Consider the following 15196-nt stretch of genomic DNA (forward strand, 5'->3'; position numbering starts at 1 on the left):
TCAATGTATAAAAGTAGATTATGTTAATTTAGTCATCCATTCAAAGAATAGATAAGTTTACAATGATCCTTTTAAAGTAAAACTGTACTTCTCTTAACACTTCTAAGTTGCTAAAAAAGATGTATTTAGTCACCTGCGCTATTTAAAAAAAAAACTACCACAATAATGTGCTTTCTAATAAAACTAAATTTAAGTTTAGATTACAGAAGAAAATACAAAAAAATTCAAACGTTGTAAAATTCATTTGTTCGGGCAAAGAGAAAAAGAAAGTGCGGGTAAATTTGACCAACCTTCGTCTTTCTATGGTTAAGGACATAACAGCGGGGTTATGAAGAACGGGACCTACATCTAAAAGTGAGATCCGAACCACTACTCAGTTTGCACTCGAGAGATATTGTTCTTCATTTGAACTCGAAACCAGAATCCCTTGATAACAAAGGTGATAAATCCACAGACTCATCATCCACGGAGGTCAACTGATAGAAATACGTTGCAGTGATCTTGCATACTTGTGAATATTTTAGGAGCCACTTAAGAACCAAAAGGGAAAGAACTGCAAAGTGGAATCACTCTACAGTTATACACATTAAATCAATGGACAATTTTAAAAGACTACATAGTACAGAAGATCTAATTTAGTCAAAGTCAGAAATATAGGCTTAATTTAATTTGCTAATCAATACCAGAAGTGACTAATAGTACTGAACCATTCATACTATCTTTCTAAATAAAACCTTTATCATTATTATTATTATTATTATTAACAAAACCAGTCAAACCTAACAGAAATCTCTGTTTCGTCGATCTACTTTCCAATGTTATAAATTTAGACACTTGATCAGCTTCTGTGGAAAAGTTTTGTTGACCGTCCGCTAGTGTGACAGACACTAGAGGCAGTTCGGCGGGAACTCCAAACTTGATAAAATAAAATCACAATTAAAGAGACAAGTTAAAAAAGTATTTTTCACGAATCCCACCCCCACTCAACTTGTGGACGATCATGCCTCCGACAAGGAAAATTCAAGCTTAACCAATGCTGAACGAGTAGACTGCTGAATAATTTATGATGTACTGGTAAATCGTTTGCAGAACTAGTTGACCTACGACCTCTAGTTTGAGCGGGTTGAGGTCATTTCTCGAGGTTGCGACCTTGTTCAATCGAATCATTAGCCTCAAATTACCTTTACTCTTAAAAAAAGGGGGCGCAACGGTTACTCTATTTTAATCTAAGGTAAACCTATTTAAATAAAAGAAACCTGGTTTAAAGCAAAAATTCCGGTTTAAGTGGAAAAAAAAGTTTTTTTTAAAAAAAAAAAAGAACACGGTTTTTGCCAATCCTGAAAAATAGCATTATTTCTTTATTACATCCGTTCAGATTGCAAATATTTTTCTGAGATTTTAGATTCAGACTTCAGCTGGTAGAAAAAAAAGTAAACAAAACCACTAAACTCAATCAAGAGACAGAAGTTACTGTTTTTAGAGGATAAAAAGATTAAAATGTAAGCAACGAAAAACCTAGTTTTCCTCAAATTTACACCCTCGACTTCTTAACTTACAAACTTCAAACTAATATGCCAACTTATTTTCGCGTAATAATCCATTTTGAGTTATTGTTAATATCTAATAAGTAATTTTTTCGAAATTCATCGTTCTTTTACCCTAAACCCAAAAGTCCATACCTGATCGAACCTTTCCTTGCACTTATTGTAAAGCGATGAAATGAGTGATATCATTTTAATCTAAGATTGATGAAGTATACCTTAGAATAAGTAATTGTTACCAAATAAAGTCGGACATAAGTATTTATATTCTTCATTTGAACTATTTCAATTTTGCCACCAACCTCTGAATAAATATGGAAGAACATAAGGAACGAAAATAGACATGATGCATTCTAAAATGAGTGAAATGTCCAGGCTTGCTGTATTTAAATATAATCCGTACCGATTCTTGGGGAAGCCACATCAGTTAAAATTTGTAGTGTATCGGTGAAAGCTAAAACAAGCAAGCTTAGGCAATGTATTAATTCAAACCAGTTTTCTCCTTGATTGTAGAGATAAAACGTAATTTTCAATACTTTAGCAGACGGCTCTCCAAATTTATATCGATTTTGTTGATTTTTTCACTAGATTTCACTACTTTACAATCGCTTTACGAACCACAGCTGAGCGAGCGGAGGGGATTAGAAGCCCCGTAGGACTCATTTTTTCCTTATCTTTTAAGTTACACACGATTGGCATTGCAGCAATTGTAGACGGTCATTTTCCAAAACTTAACATACAAATACTGGCATTTCGTTCCTTGCTTGTATTCAACCGCGTTCCGCCCTGGCAAATAGCTCCACCATAATATACTTATTTTCCCATGTATACTAATTTGCACATAGAATTTATTGAGTTTAAAACACTTACATTATCATTTAACTACCTTCACTATTAATATGGGGTTAACTTTAGCAGATGGCTCTACCTAATTAAATAACTTATTTTAATGTGTTTAGACTTAATAAATCGTATCTGTTATATAGAATCCTACGAAATGGGAAATTAAGTATGTTTTGGTGGATCTAATTGACAAGGCGGTAGGCAGATGAATGCAAGCAAGGAATGAGATGGCAGTAAGTACATATGAAGCTTTGGAAAACGACCGTCTGCAATGGTTGCAATGCCAAACGTGTGTAACTTAAAAAGTAGGAAAAAAACGAGCCGTGCGGGGCTTCTATTCCCCTTCGCTCGCTTAGCTATGCTACGTAAAGTGTTATATAACGTCATATTTTTGGAACTGGGGGGGGCAATATTTTGCTTAAATCTTGTACTTTCTTGCTATATATTCTGTACTTTTTTTTTTTTTGGTTTAGGTAGGTTAAGTTAGTTTAGCTTAGGCTGGGTTAAGATACTTGGGCATTACTCGAGCAGACGGTTCTACCAAATGTTCACACATTGCATTTTCCGGTTTCTTTTTGTAAAATATCCACTAAATGAGGAGCTATTGCATAAATCACGAACCAACTTGTGCTAGGTGGCCACAAAAAAGCACTCATTAACCGAGTCAGGGGCTGCGTCCGTAGAGAGCAGGCATGTCAGCGACGGAGGATATGCACATAAACGAGGAAAGTAAAAAAAAAATACATAAAATATCCGCAATAATTTTTACATGGTGATTTTACCTGAATTCGTACTTTCTTCCTATATTTTCTGTGTTTTTGATGATTTACGTTAGGTTTGGTTAGTTATGTTAGTAATTACAGTTACGTAACACCAACTCATTTCTCCTGTAAACACGGTGATTTTAGCTGAGTTTGGCCCCCAAGTTCCAAAATTATCTATACGTAACAGTATTATCTCAAATCTAGTGAAAAATGACCACAAAATCGATATAAATATGGTAGAGCCGTCTGTTAAAGTAATGCCTTAACATGTTATCAAGTATTCCACCTATAAATTTTTAATATGGTAAAGCCGTCTGCTGAAGTTAACCCTCTAATTTTTGTACTGATGTTCAGGGGCGCACGAAAAATTTTTTCTAGGGAGGAGCCCATCTCCATGGATGCTATATTTGCTATATTACGTATACATTTTTGTAAGCCAGAAGGGGGCCCGGGTCCTACCCTGCCCTCCCCTTCGGGCGCCCATGCTGATGTTAATTGTCAAGAGCCATCACTGACATTAAAGAATCCAATGGCTAAAAATTGTATACATTATACGGATGAACACATACTTAAAAAAAAAAGTATAAGCATAAAATTCCATCCATGGGGCCGCGGTGGCTCAGTGGTAGAGCGTTCACCTCTGGTGCTAGGGGTCCCGGGTTCGATCCCAGTGAACTTTGTGGTGGACAAACACCGTGTGCGTGGGTTTTCTCGGGGTTCTCCCGTTTCCTCCCACTTTCTTCATTCCACCATTTCATTCATTACTCATCATCACCGTCTCCTTTAGCCTAACTGGCATAACCGTGGGACGTAAAACTCAAAGATTTCATTTCATTTCAATTCCATCCATATTTCGAAAGTAATGAAGTAACACTAGTGTATAAAATTATCCTAAAAGTGCTCAGCGCGCCAGTTTAAAACAAAAATCACCTTTTTATTTTGTAACTAAAACTAAATTAGGGCTTACTATTACATTTTATACACAGAGCTTACCTTTGTTTACCTTTTGGAAGAAATCAAGCGCCAAATATCTAAGACTACTCACCAATCCTACAGATGGCTCCATTTTCTAAACAATCGACAAACGTCAAGCGTTTTGAATCAAGCTTGAAATAGGCTTAGTAGACAGTTGATAAATTCAAGCTTCTCTTCAAGTTAAAAACAAGCTAAAATAAACGTTGATTGTCGCTTGTCGCATCAACTGTACATTGCTAAGCCAAAATCAAGGGAAAGCGACCCTTGATTTAAGCTTATATGCTATCTGGGTTAGGACCAGTTGAGTAAAATTCAACAATATAATTATCTTTTCCTAGCTCATCTGTCCATTCACCAAGATTACTTGTAGTTTGTACTTCGTTGTCATTGACAATATACACAATAGAATCAGTATCATAAGTTACTACATCTTTACCCAATTTATGTAACATACCATAAAGTCTTAATCTTGAATGTGCTGTTGTAAATGTTGCAAAATGTATATTTGTAGAAGCTGAATTATCAACATATTGGTCTTTGAATTTTTACCAAACTTAAACCATTTCTTCGCTTATAAACAAACACTCTGATATTTCTAATTGATCATCTAAAAGTAATTCATATCACCTCTTAACATTTGTAACATATTCTGTTTGAGTCAGGTTTTTACTTTATCCAAATTTACTCCATAGAGAATTAAAATGTATCTTTACCAGCGCTCTTTTACCTGGATTTTATTGTTAGATACTGGTTTTTGGTGTTGTCTAATCAGGGTTTAAATCAGTGTCTAATGTTTCTTAATAGTTTTAACATAATCATCTCGACATAGGGAAGTTTCTAAATTTATCTTCATAAAATATTTCATATGACCTTAAAAAGTTCATTACTTGTTTCAGAAAATGTTGAATCTCAAAAATTTCAATTAATTTACATTCTTTCTCTAGACCTTTGTTTAATTCTGCTGTAGTCCAAGTTCCTGTTATGATTCTTTGCTCATCATTATGCCTGCACATCTTAATTTGATCTATTACACACTTGCAATATTTAAATATTGGAATTGATCCATGTTTGCTATTTATAAAAACTGGTTTCCTAATTCTAGATAATCTCTCCTCAAAATATCAACATTAGAGTTACAATATCCTTTTAATTCCTTCTAAAAAATTAAACACAATTTTCCTCTCCTTTTGTTGATATAATTTAAGGAATGTCTATTTTTATCTTTCTTCATTGTACGAATTCCACAATATTTTGTATCAGGTATAGATGCTACGTATTTTTTATTTTCAAGTTGTTAAACAAATGTGAAACAATCTGTTTTACTCTGCAAAACCAAACGTCTTAGGGAAGAATGATAATGATTGTGATACAAAATTAATACTATATATAATTTTTAAATTAGCCTTTGGTATTTGCAGTAACATTAGCTTAGTTTCGTTGCATATAGTGTACGGTTTAAGAACATTTCTTATATTGGAGAATGATATAAGGGTCATAATCCTTGGCATTGTGAGCAATACATGTGTTACCATTATATTTTTTATATTAACGATTCAAGGACTTCATCATTTATCTCGAAATAATATTTATTACCTGAAACCCATGCACTACTATGTAATTGTCAATACCTGTTTCTTGTCTTCGTACACAAAAAAATATGTTTTCCTGTGTTGTTACATTTGATGTTAAGTGTAATGTATTTAATTAAGAACTCCTTAGTTTGTAGCTTAAATTCATCTTCACTGAAAATATCATTGTATCATTCATCATACAGTTCCTTTAGTTCTTCTCAATTAGACATGGGTTCATACATCTTTTCTTTTTGACTATATTTATAGTGTAATCTTCTAAACCTTTTAGATCACATGATTTCTATAGGATAATAAATAAATCTGATTTCTTTATTTTCTTTTGGTATTACACACACACACACACACACTCGTTATTACATATCCGTTATTACTTTTTGGCTTTTAAATTTGATGGTTATTCTCTTTAGCAACAGTTTGACAATTTATAAAAATTGTATCCACATGAGTGTTTTGTACTAATTTGTAAAGTCTTTTACAAAGAAGTAGCTTTATATTTATATACTATTTCTTTATGCACAACAGTTATCTTTACATATTTGATAATAACAAAAAGGATTACGTTTCTTGCAAAAAATCTTATTTATATCTACAACTTCGTGTCCGGGCTTTTTACAAATTTACGAACTGGTATTTTTGGTGTACATTCTTTGTTTTTCTCTATGACCATAAGCTTTGTCATATTTATCACAATGATAATTACTTCCAAGAAATTCTGGATATTATAATTTGTGTCAAAATTATTTCCAATCTTATATAGATAAGTTTGAATTTCTATATCTTTTTCACAATAAATAATGGCATTCATATTCCCAGCACATACAATTTTGATTTCAGTATCTAGTAGTTGCTCACACTGTCTAACACCGTCTAATGGAAAAATCATCTTTATTGTATTGTGTAGTACACGGTTACATAATTGCACGGTTAATTCTGTTTGAAGAGTTCTTTCACGTCTTATATCTTTAATCTTCTGTACACTCAATTATCTATCAAATATTACATTGGTTTAATAAGTTAAAGCTGCAATTATAGCGCGAGGACAGCAAAAATATTTATTTATTTTAGTAACACATTTTTCAGTTCTTCTATCTTCAGCAACATTTAATATTCGTTTATTACTTTTAGTTTCTCTTAGCATACTAATTACATGAATGTAAAATGTTGTTTATTCAATATCTACTGTTTCATCAGGTGTGAAATTCTTTTATGTGATCTAACATATTCCTAGCATTGAGTTCTGTTCGTGTTCATGTAGATACAGATTTAGTTTGAAAACTCTCATTGTATGCAATAATTCTCATTTTATTACCTTTTTCTAAAATTGGAAGTTTGCTTCGGTTTGTTAATCTATAATTTACAGCACTGCCTAATGTTTTCATGACTTCACATTTATCACTTTTATCTCGTATTCTGTCACGTAGAATTTAAATTTATGATTGTACACTGGTTTGCATAATCCAACAATCTTGTAATGTTTCACATTTAAATGAAAAATAATCAAATGGAATTAGCTTTTGTATGAATTTTGTCTTACATTTGGCAATTCTTGTGGTATTTTACGTCTAGAGAATAGATTTTGTTTCAATAGAAACGAATGTTATGGTAAATGTTAATTTGCTTTGTTCGTTTTCATGTTATTGAATACGCTTAATTATTTCAGCTATTCTCAGTCGAAGATATCCGTGAATCTGTCTTTCTTTACATAACTTTTTTATTCCAACTACAATACATTTATTTATCTTCTTGTCTTCTACTTTAATAATTTGATTTGACTTCATTTTTTCAGTCCACTATTAGCAGCACTATTACTATTACTAAAATTTATCTTTTTACTTATTTTATAGAAAATCTTTCCTATTGTAGTTAATCATGTTTTATAAGGTTAAATGTTTCAGCCTTTCTTCATTTCTTTACAGTACTTTAATTCAATTACAGTATTTTTATCTAAACTTTCCATATTTCTGTTTTTTTTCTCTTTCATCGTTTTATTTGATTTCATTTTTGTTATGTTTTTACTTCTAACACTATTACTAATAAAATTCGTCTCTTATTTATTACAAAAATATTTTTTAAAAATTCGTTTAAGTGTCTTCATCTTCATTTTTCTAATACAACAGTTATTATTCATGTGACCTTCTAAATCATTACATTTATTAACACGCTGTATAAATTTATAACTTTCATAACATCTTATCAAAGTCAATGATTTTAACTTTTATTTTTGAGCATATACAGTATACTTAGTTAGGAATCTACATCATAAATTTTGGGCAGTCATTTTACTTACATGATCTCAATTGCATATTTTTTTGCGGTCGACTCTAGCCATAGGAACTAAATACACATTTCTGATTGGTTGAGTTTCCAATTGTCCAACCCTTCTGGTGCATGTATTGTGTGTTATAGTAATGAAAGAAAATTGTCACTTTGTTAAAATTGAAGAAGCAGCCGAGGTTAGATTTATATCCGTGGGGATCAAGGTGGAACAAAATGAGCCCTGCGAGGCTTCTAACCCGTTCCTACTCATACTCCTACTACTATTATTACTACCACTACTCATACTAACACTATCACTACTTATACTATGGATTTATATAGCAAAACTGCAAGCGTAACAGAAATAAATCACTTTTCTCAGTATTATTTTCATCTTATTTTAATGAAAAAAGTGTTATGAAAATTTTAAAAAATAAAAAACTTTCTTTGAACCGGGTTTGAACTCACGCCGTAAGCGATTAATATTGCTAGGCCGTTGCGTTAGCACGCTCTACCACGGCCACGTAGCGTTTGATTTCTGCTATATGTATGATACATGCGAAAAACGAATATCTTCAACCAATCAGAACCGCGTATCTAGCTCCTATGGCCAGGGTCGAGCATGATTAGAAACTATGCATCCCAACTTGATTCTGAATTATATCTTTTTTTTTTTACCATTCCCTATTTTTAATTTTCTTTTAAGTGATTTTCTTTTAATATTATTTCTTTTTCTTCTAACAATATTAGGTTTTCTATTTATATTTCTATTATCTTAAGATCATTGTGAAAATGCTATGTTGATCATGCATTAAATATGCCATATACTGAAGAAATATTATCTGTTAAACCCATAATTGATAATGTATGTGATTATTTAATTGGTCATGATTATACTGATGAAAATTTTATCAATTTTTGTATCTCAATTAACATGTTAGTACATTTGTTCAAAAACTTCATTAAATAAAATAATAAATACTTTATAGAAATTATTCTCGTGAGTGTATTATAAGTAGAGATGCAAGGGATCGGAAAAAAACCGGCTTTTTTGGAAAAAAACTCGGTTTTTTCTGCTTCGCTTTTTTGCTTGGGAAATTTTGGGCTTTTTTCAAAATTCTGCTTTAAATTCATAAAGAAAATTTTGTTTCGCTTCTCTATAACACAAAAAGTCGTTTAATTAGTGGTTGATGTCGATAATAATATAAAACCTCGAAAATAAACCATGAATTTCGAAAAGATATTTCAAACAATTTTACTTCTCAACATATTTACATTATGAATTCCAAAGGATTAACCAATGTATATAATAAGATTTTTTAACCTCCTATATACAAAAGTAAGCAGGGTTGGCAAGAACCATGGTTGTTTTCGAAAATGCCAAAAAAAAACTCTGTTTGGGGGGAGTTTAAACTAGTTTTTTTTGTTTAAACCAGGTTTATTGGATTTAGGTGTTTTGCTTTATGTATTTATATATATTGACAAAAATAAGTTTGTTTCGACCTTGGTGTTATTATGCAACAACGGGGTTATGCTGGAAGAGGTCACATAAGCTTAAAGAAGTCCGGCCAGTAGATTTCTTAAATTGGGCAACTCCCGCCCTAGCCATCGGGAAAATCCCGTCATTACTCTAAATGTAAAACAATAACGAAAAAATCCTGTTATTGCTTTGCATGCAAAATTTAAAGGTCAACGTATCATAATCAGTACGCTAAAACTGAAAATGAAATGAAATGAAATCTTTGAGTTTTACGTCCCACGGTTATGCCGGTTAGGCTAAAGGAGACGGTGATGATGAGTGATGAATGAAATGGTGGAATGAAGAAAGTGGGAGGAAACGGGAGAACCCCGAGAAAACCCACGTACACGGTGTTTGTCCACCACAAAGTTCACTTGGCGGCAGCTGGGATCGAACTCGGGACCCCAAGCACCAGAAGTGAACGCTCTACCACTGAGCCACCGCGGCCCTACGCTAAAACTGAGGTATTAAATTACAAATTTAGTATGTAGATATCATTGAAACTCCAATCCAAGCAACCTTGTCTTCTTTATAAAACAATAGCCATTCAGGCATGCAGAAATATATAATTTGGTTTCGTTTCGTATGTTTAGGCTTAACATACTTATGTAATGCCTAGGTTATCAAGGAGAAGACTTTCGCTTAAAGTGACATCCGAACCGCTACTTTGTTTACGCATGAAAGAAGGGTAGTGGTTCGACTGAGAATTGAACACGGGACACCTTGGTTAAAAGGTGAAAAGGAAATAAAACTAATGCAGATGGTTTGATGTGTGGAAACGTCACTATGAAGTTCACACGATTCGCATTTATCATTCTTTTTAATTTTTTAGTTTAAACCAGTTGTTTCTTTTTTAAAAAGAAAAAAACAGCTGATGTAAACCAGCCAAACCTAAAAGTAAATACTTCTTTTAAAAAATACATAAATAACTAGCAAATTCTCTGTAGTATTTTTACTTCAAAATATTCCATACCCTCTTTTTGGAACAAAATAAAATTAAAATAAAACATAAGAGAAATACTTAGATTTATATGATACACTTAAAGGCTGCATATCTAGAGCTTTTGGTTCTGTATATTCTTGAAATTCTACAGTGTTATATAGCTAACTATCATCACGGTTTACTCAGTCAAGTTCTCTGAATTTTTAACACGAGGGATTCAACATACGAAAGGTGTGAGGCAAGAACATGGTAACCCACAATTTTACTATTTTAAGAAATTAGAGATTTTCTGCTGCACAATCCATTTTGAAAGTTGGAAAGCTGATTTTTCACATAAGACTGTACATGAAGGATTAAAGGAAGCGGTATGCGTTGCTGTCTATCTGCTGCTGCAAAACTCAGCAATTGAAAATTTGTTGGTTACCATGTTCTTGACTCACACCCTTCAATTCATTACGGAACTCTCCTTCCCCCACCACCACCACCACAAAAAAAAGGACTACGGAATACATTTAAGTTAAGATAAATACAACTGTACAACAAACGTGACTGAGTGGAGCTTTTGCGCTTCTTTTGGGAAGTCCGGGATTCAACCCAGCATTCGACCATTCTGACAAAGCTTTTCTTCATTCCATCTGTGAAGTAGAAATAGTGCGTGTACTGTGAGTTGGCCGATTTCCTTGCTTATTGTTTTTATTACTAATTACCAGCAGTGGCGGTTTTGCGAAGGTTAGGGGGCTGTCTTTCGGACTGAAGCCTGCCCCCAAATTACGGAATGTCTAAAACAAACGAAATATCTATTAGTTATGCCTTTACTCATAAACTTTAAGCTCCTCACAAATAAAATTAGGACATTTTAGAAAACGAAACAATCAGAGAAAACCCTCCCAAAGTACTTTTCTAAATCCACTACTGAATATTTATAGCCTATAAATTAGTATTCAAAGTTGTATTCGGAAAATTATTGCTAAATCGTTCCACAGCTACAGTATAACAGAAATGTGGAAGTACGGTTTGACGGATATATTGAAAAACGTACGCTTTGACGGATATATAGAAAAACATAAGTTTAACTTTTGCGCTAAAAGCTAGAGTACTAAGCTCTTAGAAATGAAACACGGATGACAAACTAAAATGATCTAGAGAATAAAAAAATGTCTATAACTCAAAAGTTAAAATAAAGTTAAATAGCCTCTAAAATTGCCCTCAAATACTACATTCTTCGTGTTAGCTTTAATTCGTAAAACATGTGCTCCATCCATCTTGATGGTGAATTTTAGAGCGAAATATGGCATTTAGGTCATGAAATTCTTATCTACTATAGAATATACTATAAGAAAACTATTTAGATAGAAAAATCATGAAAATGAAAACCAAAATTTCCAAAATTCTCGTTTTTTCCCCTAAAAAGCCGGCTTTTTATGTGAAAAAAACCATCGATTCAAAAAAGCCGGCTTTTTTGCATCTCTAATTATAAGTAGAGACCAGATGTTTAGGGACTAAAAATCTGAAAAATAGGCAGACAAATAGGCACTTAAAATTTTAAAATATAGGCAGTAAAATAGGTACTTAAATGTAACTCGAAATAATGAAGATAAAATACTCAATACAATTAAAAAATAAATTCGTCATAGATATTGTTCAAAGAATATGGAAACATACCTGTTTGTTCATTTTTTTTTACTGTATAAAGGAAAACAAAATTTGACATGTATTGCATGTATATTTGCTAAATACATTCTCTACAGCACTTTATCACTACACATAATAGTTCAAATTTTATATATTTTATCAGTACAGACACCAGTCCAAAGTTTTACAGCACTTTATCACTACACATAGCAGTCCAAAGTTTTACGACATTTTGTCAGTACAAACAGCACTTAAATTTCTCAGAAGAGGCATTATCCTTTCTTGAAATACTAAAATTATATATTTTCAACAATAAAGTCTTATTTTGAAGAAAATGCATAGAATAACTAACATTAGGCACTAAATCAATTATATAGGCAGGAAAATAGGCAAAATAAAATTGGCTTATAACCCTCAAAATTATAACCCCCAAATAAACTTTAAAGTGTTATTTTTGATCATATCTTTAATATTAAAGAATAGGCATTTTGCGTAACATCTGGTCTCTGATTATAAATTAGTCTAAAGATGTATTTAAAACACTCTGATAACGAATTGTTTTCTTTATTTTTCAATGAATTTAGATTTCAGTATATTACAGAAAATTTCATAAGTAAATATCAACACAAAGTCAATTGGGAAATATCACGAAAAAAAATTCACAAGATTTTATTAGCAAAACTGTTGTGTATCTTCAAGATTATCAGAGTATTTTATAAGAGAATTTGCAAATAAAGATAATTCGGAAGAAATATCTTTAAATGAAAACTTGACTGAATATTTTATTAATGAGTTTATAGATAAAATTGATTTTGGTAACTTTTTTTTTTTACGGAAGCAAACTCTCAGAAAAATTTATACTTGGGAAGAATTTACGGAAGCATTTTATTAATCACCCAGAATTTTATTAATTATTTCACAATATAAATAAAACAGTGTCAATTATAAAGTAAAACAAAACATCACTTTACTAAATTTCCTTTGTTTTCTATAGGTGGTTCTTTGTGGAGGAACTCCAATGATTATCTCTTGCGTGTTTAGTCTCCGAGACCTTGGTTATCCATCACGTGATATCTACATCTATGGTGCTATGGGTACAGAGTACTTGAAAACTGCATATGGAGAAAGTGCTGAGCTAACAACACACAGATGGGATAAATCCTAGAGTTCTGTATAGTTGTTTTTCCAAATATTACTCTTTAATCAACACACGGAAAACAAAAAAAAAAAAGTATTAGCATTTTTAAAGTTTACTACCAGTTGGGTGGAAAAGACAAACCAAATATATACAAGGTGTGACTATACCCAGGATTGGGATGCACAAAAATATTGTTAATCTATAACCTAACTTGTAGTCATGTTGAAAAAACAGCCCACTTGTGCAGCAACGCACTTTGATAGGCGACTGTGCCCTTTCAGAAATTTTCCTGGAATTCGTTTTTCGGGGCACGGGACAGTGTGTTTGTTGCTTCGTACAGGATGTTTGGAACACCAAATCTGTGTCCTTTATAGGTAGTTTTTTTTCTAATTTCGGAAACAGCTAAAAGTCACCATTATAATAACTTAGAGGAATCAATATGGTTGTTGGTTTGAAATGGATTCATAAATTAGAACTCACGAACAGCAACACTTCTCTTATTTTCTTCCAACAGAACAACGCACACTTGAGTTATTTTCTTTGGTACTCCGTGCGGCTGTGTGAACTAACCTCCAACCCTGTCAACTGTCCGAGTGCGAACGGACGTGTGATTTGCCACCATAGTCTACCCTGTCGCACATATTCAAGAAAGCAAATTGTCGCATCTGGCATATATATATATATATATATATATATATATATATATATATATATATATATATATATATATATATATATATATATATATATATATATACAAGCTTATGCGTAACTGCAAAAGTATTCGGGCTTCAGTTTAGTATTTCAATGAATTATCATGTGAGGAATTAAGTGAAAGTTTAGCACCTAGTTGCTGATATATTAAATTAGCTTTAAGTCGCATCTACTACTAAAGAGGCTATTAATAAGAATGTCAAAACTTCGTAATCGTATTTCGGCAACATTGACTGAGTTGGCGAGATGGACTGTTGCAACTATGTGCAGTGGTCTGTAGCAAATTATCTTGGAAAATGCAATATGCAACACAACTCGCCAGATTGGACTTATTGCACGAAAAGTTCCCCGGACGCGTTCTATCGACTAACGGTGATATGAACTGGCTGCCTAGATCATCTGATTTCTCTCCCTCCTTGAATTATTTTCTATGGGGTTATATCAAGTCTCACGTCTATGAAAACAAGCCATGAATATAGAATAATTCGTGAACTGAAAGGAAACACTGACGACACATTGTGATGCAATACTTGTGCAAAAGCCTTGCAAAATTCGACCTTCAGAATCCAATTCATATAAATTATAGGTTGTAATTTAAAGTTCTGAGGTTCTTATTGCGAAACCCTACTTATAAGCAATCATCTCAAGCAGGGACACAGCCTCGGGAGTCTAACGGTTCCTCACTCCCAAAACAATCGAAACTCTTTTTAGATAATATATTTGTGATTTCTCTGCACGACATTCTGTTATCGACAACTTTTTCATTTCACTAACTTCTAAGATGCACAAGAAAAATTGATTTTGTTTTATATGCAATAACATTTTAGTCAAATACACCATTGTTCATTCAAATACACCACTGTCGAAGATAGTTTAACGTAAACCAGAGCAGTCCATTAAGTTAATCCGAGATTTCTCAACCTGGGGGTCGCGGAAGTAGGGGAAAATAAATGTAAATAGAAGCTAGTAGCGGAAAATATACTGTATTTTTAAATTAAAATTCCAATTTCGATAGACATATTTTTATTATAATACTTCTTATCAAATATAGTTTATTAGAAACTCGTTTATTCAAAAACAACCTTATTTAATCAAAAAGCTTATTACAAACTGAAAATTACTTATGAAGGGCTGAAGGCAAGAGGATATAATAGAGATCTAGATGTGAAATAGATTGATGAAACCTGGTTTAATCCATGCAGGAAGACCTTCACTCGGAGCCTTCAGCCTATGGGAAGATCACACAAACGGTAGATTCCTGCACCATACGCAGAACTAA

General features: G+C 32.5%; 1 protein-coding gene across 5 annotated transcripts in view; it reads left to right on the forward strand.

The window, feature by feature from the left end:
• LOC145693676 (uncharacterized) overlaps positions 1–15196 on the forward strand; it is a 206828-nt gene that overhangs the window by 144502 nt on the left and 47130 nt on the right. For 4 of the 5 annotated variants that reach the window (XM_081769921.1, XM_081769918.1, XM_081769917.1 and 1 more), the window contains exon 16: positions 13060–13392. The exons of the other annotated variant lie outside the window; for it this stretch is intronic. In XM_081769921.1, the coding sequence (XP_081626047.1) occupies positions 13060–13230 (171 nt within the window). In that variant the 3' untranslated portion in view covers positions 13231–13392. Of the gene's footprint in view, positions 1–13059; positions 13393–15196 lie in introns of those variants that run through there. 5 annotated transcript variants of the gene reach the window in all.

This window comes from Thermobia domestica, chromosome 8, assembly GCF_964235325.1.
Source record: "Thermobia domestica chromosome 8, izTheDome1.hap1.1, whole genome shotgun sequence".
Taxonomy (NCBI): Eukaryota; Metazoa; Arthropoda; class Insecta; order Zygentoma; family Lepismatidae; genus Thermobia; species Thermobia domestica.